The sequence below is a fragment of the Topomyia yanbarensis genome, chromosome 2 (genome assembly GCF_030247195.1).
Source record: "Topomyia yanbarensis strain Yona2022 chromosome 2, ASM3024719v1, whole genome shotgun sequence".
Classification (NCBI taxonomy): domain Eukaryota; kingdom Metazoa; phylum Arthropoda; class Insecta; order Diptera; family Culicidae; genus Topomyia; species Topomyia yanbarensis.
This window is the reverse complement of record NC_080671.1, coordinates 380,643,207-380,650,099: the sequence shown is the minus strand read 5'-3', so window position 1 is coordinate 380,650,099 and position 6,893 is coordinate 380,643,207. Positions and strand designations below refer to the sequence as shown.

The window sequence follows — 6,893 nt, the reverse complement described above, 5'->3', positions numbered from 1 at the left end:
AGTTTGTTTATTTTTGTTCGCGTATTTTGGATCGTTTTTTTGTGTATATTCAGTGATTTTTCATTTAGAATAGAGTTTGTGCCCTCGCCTAAGCTGCAGTTATTGATCAATTGACTCATAATTTGTGATTCTCGGTCGTGCGGTGACAATTGACAAACATTTTGTTCTCCCAAAGTGTCGTCGGTAGTGATAGAATCCTTGTGGTGAAACCGTGGATGCATATCGGGAAAGCTTATTCACGAAGTAGCTACTGTTGCCTACCTGTAGGCGATTCGCAATGGATTCGATCTGCCTGCAGTGCTCCGAGCCGGTAACCACTTTGAATCAGCTGAAATGCCAAGGATTCTGCGACAGAATCATGCATCTATCGTGTTCAACGCTCACTCGTCCAAAATTGGACATGATTAACGACTCAGCGAATATATTCTGGCTCTGCGACACCTGTGTGGATTTGATGAAATCCTCCGCAGTGAATGCAGCTTTTACAGCATTGAGCGAAGCGTTCCGTTTGTTGACCGACACACATAAAACAGCGCTTGAAGCATTAAAGGCTGAAATGGAGAAAACCAGAAAATCAGTGGAATCCGCAACGACATTGCCTGCAACTCCCATATCATGGCCCGTTCCAAATAGAGCTGGAGCCAAACGTGCTCGCGAGACCGAGGATAATAAATCTCTTTCTAAATCCGATGTCCCCAGCCTAACGTGTGGCAAGAAAAAGGGTGATGTAGCAAAGGTACCCACAATCACTGTTCAACCCGCTACTAGTAAATGCTGGATTTATTTGTCGCGAATTGCCACCACCGTTTCTGAAGACGAGGTTGGTGCTATGGTTAAGGAGTGCCTTTCAACGGACGATCCGGTCGAAGTGAAGAAGTTAGTGAAAAAAGACGCAAATTTGAGCGGGCTTAATTTCATTTCTTTCAAAATTGGTGTTGACCCTAAACCTCGTGAAATGGCCCTCAATGCCGAAACTTGGCCGGATGGGATGTATTTCCGCGAGTTCATCGACTTTCGGCAAGAACGTACTAATGATGGGAAGCAGGGGTTTCGGAAAACACCTCGACTGGGATAAATCCATCGCAAATAGCAGTTATTTTAGACTACGCACCGACAATTCGCCTGTTGATCAACGGCAACCGGGACGCACCGTAGAAAGCAATATGGAATCCCCCAATCCTCCCAGCACAGTCGTGCCTCTCGCAGTCAGCAGTATCTTCAGTCGTCCCGGCCCTGTGTCTGGGAATGGAGAGGGGGACTTCCAAATTGCCCTCTTTGGCAAGTATTTTAAAAATAATTTTGATGAATCAACCGTTTTTCCTGATGGAACTGCTTGTTCTAGCTCGAATGCTTCCGACTGTCAATTAATAAGTCATCGATGTCAGCCGTCAGCTGGAAACCTCCTGAGGAGCACTCCAACTTCCATCACGGGTGCTACCAATTCATGCAGTTCACCCGCGCCTTCTGCTGTTAGCAGTCATTCCAGTCGCCCCGGTGTGCATTCCAGACGACGGAATCAAGGAGTGCCGGTCAGCCTTCCGTGTCTAACATCGTCACCCATCCACTTATACTATCAAAATGTGGGTGGCATGAATTCCTGTGCAAATACCTATCGCCTAGCTACCTCGGACTGCTGTTACGACATTATCGCATTGACAGAAACATGGCTAAATGAGCAGACCCTCTCCAGCCAGGTGATTTGCTCTGACTACGAGGTTCTCAGATGTGACCGGAATCCTCTCAACAGCCACAAATCCTCCGGAGGCGGTGTTTTGCTCGCTGTGCGTCGTGGATTAAAAGTTCAACATATAACAAATGATGCTTGGAGCAGCATCGAACAAGTATGGGCAGCGATAAAATTGGGAAATCGAACATTATATATATGTGTGGTTTATTTCCCTCCCGATAAAATTCGCGACTCTGCACTAGTTGATTCTCATTCTGAATCATTGACTTCTGTTGTTGCGATGGCGCAACCCACTGACGAAATCATGATCCTCGGCGATTTCAACCTTTCTACAATAAAGTGGCGTTCCATTCATAACGGATTTCTACAACCCGACCCAGACGAATCAGTTTTTCATCCTGGCAGCATTACTCTTCTGGATGGCTATAGCACGGCTACACTTCTGCAGATTAACAGCACAACGAACGAGAACGACCGGATTTTAGATCTATGCTTCGTTAATGCCAGAGATCAATCGCCGCATATTTCCACCGCCCTCGCCCCGCTAGTAAAGTATGTTCGCCACCATCCGCCTCTTCATCTTACACTCCAGGACGTACCGCCTATGAAGTTTTCGAGCCACGCGCCCACCGTGTGTTACAATTATAAGCGGGCCGACTATAGCAGCATTTTGAATATTTTACAAAGTATTAACTGGGATTCTGTGCTAAGTAAGGATGATGTGAACTCCGCCGCTGAAACGTTCTGCCATATAATGAGCTACCTTATCGATCGTCATGTCCCAAAGTGTAATCAACGAAGTGATCAATCCCCCTGGCAGACAGCCGAGCTACGTCAGCTAAAAACTGCGAAAAGAGCAGCATTACGAAAGTTTACCAAACGCCGTACCTTGTCACTGAGAGCTTATTATGTAAGGCTCAATAACGATTTTAAAAAACTGAACAGTTTTTGTTTTTCAAACTATCAACGAAAAATGCAACGTAAGCTTAAGTCGGATCCTAAATCGTTTTGGAGATACGTCAATGACCAGCGGAAAGAAACCGGCTTGCCTTCTGCAATGTTTTTGAATGGCGAAGCTGGTCATGATTCACAAGCCATATGCAAATTGTTTGCCTCTAAATTTGCGAGTGTGTTCGTCAGTGAGACATTGTCCTCGCAGCAGATTGACGTTGCAGCTAGCGGCGTGGCCCAACTCGAACGGTCAGTGAATGAGATTCGTGTAGAGCACTCGGATATTGTATCAGCAGCATCCAAGCTTAAAGCATCGTCATCTCCCGGGCCAGATGGTGTCCCTGCTGTGTTTTTGAAAAAGTGTATATCTGGTTTGGTGGAACCACTCTGTCAACTATTCAAAATGTCACTGACAACCGCGATTTTTCCTCAATTGTGGAAAGCAGCTTTCATCTTTCCTGTCCACAAAAAAGGTGATAAGAGGAACATTGACAATTATAGAGGAATTTCTGCGCTCTGTGCCATTTCCAAGCTCTTTGAGTTAGTCGTGGTGGAGTCAGTGTTTTTTCACTGTAAGGAATATATTTCTAAAGACCAACATGGATTCATGCCGAATCGATCGACGTCGACGAATCTACTATCTCTAACCTCTTTTGTGTCCGAAGGGTTCGATGCGAGTCAACAAACTGATGTTATACATACTGACTTATCTGCAGCTTTTGACAAAATCAATCACGATATCGCAATCGCTAAATTGGAAAAACTTGGCTTCAGTGGATCACTCCTGCGATGGTTCCAATCCTATCTCGTTGGCCGTCAACTCAGTGTGAACATAGGTGATGCATACTCCAAACTATTCTCCGCAACGTCTGGAATTCCGCAAGGAAGTCATCTCGGACCTTTGATATTCACTCTCTATTTCAACGATGTAAACTATCAGCTGAAAGGGCCACGGTTGTCGTATGCAGATGACCTGAAAATTTTCAACAGAATTAAGAGCCGAACGGACGCACTTTATTTGCAGCAGCAATTTGACACTTTCAGCAGATGGTGTGAAAACAACCGAATGAATCTGAATCCGGCGAAATGTTCTGTGATATCGTTCTCCAGAAAAAAGGATCCCATTGAGTTTGAATATAACTTGTCTGGAGCTCTTGTTTCCCGGGTGAGCTGCGTTAAGGATCTTGGAGTGCTGTTAGATTCGAAACTTACATTTAAGAATCACATTTCGTATGTTGTTGGTAAAGCATCGCGAAGCCTGGGCTTCATCTTCCGTACGGCTAAATCCTTCACAGACATTTATTGTCTCAAAAGCCTCTACTGCTCTTTAGTGCGCTCCACGCTGGAGTATTGTTCGTCAGTATGGAACCCGAATTACATGAACAGCAGCGATCGAATTGAAGGCGTTCAACGAAAATTTATACGGTATGCTCTTCGACGCCTGCCTTGGCGCGATCCTTTTCGTCTACCAAGCTACGAGAGTCGGTGTCAACTCATCCAGCTCGATACCCTTCAGCGCCGTAGAGAAACTGCAAGAGCCTTATTCATCTCTGATCTTCTGTCAGGACGCATCGATTCTCCAGATTTATTAGAGCGAGTCAACATCCAAGCAAGGTCCAGAACGTTACGCGGAAACGTTCTTCTGAGAGTGCCGTTTCGACGAACTATTCAAACAGCTAATGCCGCTATCACGGGACTACAACGCCTCTTCAATCGTGTGTCGCACTTGTTCGACTTTCATTTGTCTGGGATAACTTTAAGAAAGCGATTCCTGCAGTTTTTTAAATGTAATTAATTTAAGTTTCCATCATTGGGGCCGAGTGCGGCCTGTTGATGCGTGCGATAAATAAATAAATAAACTGCAATTCTCCTAGAATATTTACAATAGTCCAATTGCGTGGAAAACGTAGCCAAAAATAGTCTAAATTGATAAGTTTTATCAATTTTCACTAATATTGCAACATAAAGAAGTTATATGAAAAATTCATTTTCCGTCGTCAACGTAAACGGTCCCTGGCAGCACTGCTCCATCGGAGTTCAATCAGACTAATTACAATAACTTCAGTTCTAGAGCTGTTCCTTGTAACCGTTAATACTCAAATGAAAGCCAATAGTCACATTTATTAGCCCTTCTTGTTTTTGTGAGCAAATCTTGCCTCAATCAAAAGTTATAGCTGTTTAAAAACGTTGTTGTCCACAAACAACATGGGCATGAATGGGTTAATTTTCCATCGACGTACTTCGCCCTCTGTACACATTGCCCTAGGAAATATAATTGGCCTGAAGTTCTGCAAGGGACGTCAATCCTATCGGGTTTTAACTGAAACTGCCTTGTCAACACACTACGGAAAAAATGAATCAGTGACATCTTCTACAAATTTCGACATTTTCGCTAGTCTATGTGAAATTCATTCTTTAAACCAAATGCCTAATAGATACATTGGATTATATAGTACATTACATCAACTAGGAAAAAGAAAAAGGTCCTTGTTTGACATTAATGGGGTTCTTTGACAGTGAATATATCTGTCGATTGAGCAAACTACTTGCTTGTTTAGTGTTATTTGACCAAGTAGGGAACTAATTGACAGGGCATTAAATATGCGTGGGAAATACGCATGGTCATGTTTGAGTGGAAGGATGATTATTGAATTGTCTATGTTGGTTAGGGTTGAGAATTGACGATTCGCGAGAGGGATCGAAAACCAGATACCAATTTCCGGCATTTAACATCATACCATCATGTTCACTGTAATAATTTTACTCGTTGTATTGAGTAAATTATTTTAGAACTATTTCATATTCTCATCGCAAAAACAATCGATATATTTTTAGATGTAGCCCCAGGCTGTTTTCCGTTCTTAATCCTTTTGAATTTTTTATGCTTTTCTATTTGTTAGTTTTTCTTCTGCAAAAATGGCACAACGACGATATGTTACACAAAAAATGGTGGGATCAAATTGAAATAAAACGTGCGATAATTACTCGGTCTGCATTCGATGGAAATCGATTAAGTTGGTATAATTCTGTTTGCTCCATTCCTGTGAATACTGCTTCACAGGATCTAAGCAAGCAGAGTTAATCGATTTCCATCGAACGCAAAGCGAGTAATAACCGCCCATTAACCAATATACCCAGAACATTATGAAATACTTGTGTTTGAGTCAGGCCCGTGCGCAAAGGCTCAGCCTTTTGGAGATTCAAACCTCTCTTATGATAGTTGAATTACTTTTGAAAATAACATAATTTCCTGATCAGGAAAAAAATATATTTACGTTTTGACACATAAAATGTCATTTAATTTCGGTCCCTCTAGAAACAAGTCGTTGAAAAATACCCGGCGAGGGCGTTGTAAAGGAATGTAAATTAAGTTGGTTGGCCTCTCTGGATCGTTGCACGTTTCGATATTGGCAATAATTGTGAGTAAACCAGTTGCACAGCAAAGATCGCTCAGCGAGATAATAACAGCAGATAAGTCGGAGTCAATCGAATAACGTTGTTTAAAAAATTGTCACTGTCGGTTCTGATATCTCTTTCGGAGTGGCTGAGAGATAAATGGCTCACGAAAACGGGCGTTGGTATCGGGAGAAATTCCGCCGCCTGGGAACTCTCAGCACCAGCTAGCAGATAAATAGGAACTAGTAGCGCCGAGAAGGAAGTAGTTGTGCAGAGATGTAAGTCATTACGGTTAGCACCTCTGGATCGGCCAGACCTGAGCAAGTCAATCTAACCACGAAGGTTGGTCAGCAAGCGGGAAACAGCAGTAATGTAAAAAAACACGAACGATTCACACAATATAAAAATAGCACCGTCTACCGTTAGTCGGTAGAATTGCCACAAATCACTACAGCAAGAATCTGACACTACCACGAGCCAACAAGCAGTGGTGTCTGTTAAAGATTTCTTTTTGATAACAGGCGTAGACCTAGTTTATTGAGCCGAGTTGATTGATACACAAAACTCGGCTATTCAGGCCTCGAAAAAAAAAAATCTTCAAAGGATGAGGGTTTGTATATCTTTCTTTTATAAGTAACGAAAAAAACTAACCCCTCCTTCAGAGTTTTCTGAGAACGGGCCTGGTTTGAGCCAAAGGAACACTCGAATCGAGTTAATTAATTTACAATGACCCAATTCGTTGAACAATGATGGTTTAAATTTAAATCTCAAATTCAAAATGTATTTTTTTATCCAGCGATTTTCTATATATAAGGTGACAACATGAATAAAGTGAAAATAGATTCGTTGCCCATAAAAT

At 42.6% G+C, this 6,893-nt stretch overlaps 1 protein-coding gene across 1 annotated transcript; it reads left to right on the top strand.

Moving 5' to 3' along the window:
- The first annotated feature begins 277 nt into the window (after positions 1-277).
- Positions 278-1,075, top strand: LOC131680789 (uncharacterized). Its single transcript, XM_058961500.1, has one exon. The coding sequence runs from the start codon at positions 278-280 to the stop codon at positions 1,073-1,075; it is 798 nt and encodes a 265-aa protein (XP_058817483.1).
- The last annotated feature ends 5,818 nt before the right edge of the window (positions 1,076-6,893 follow it).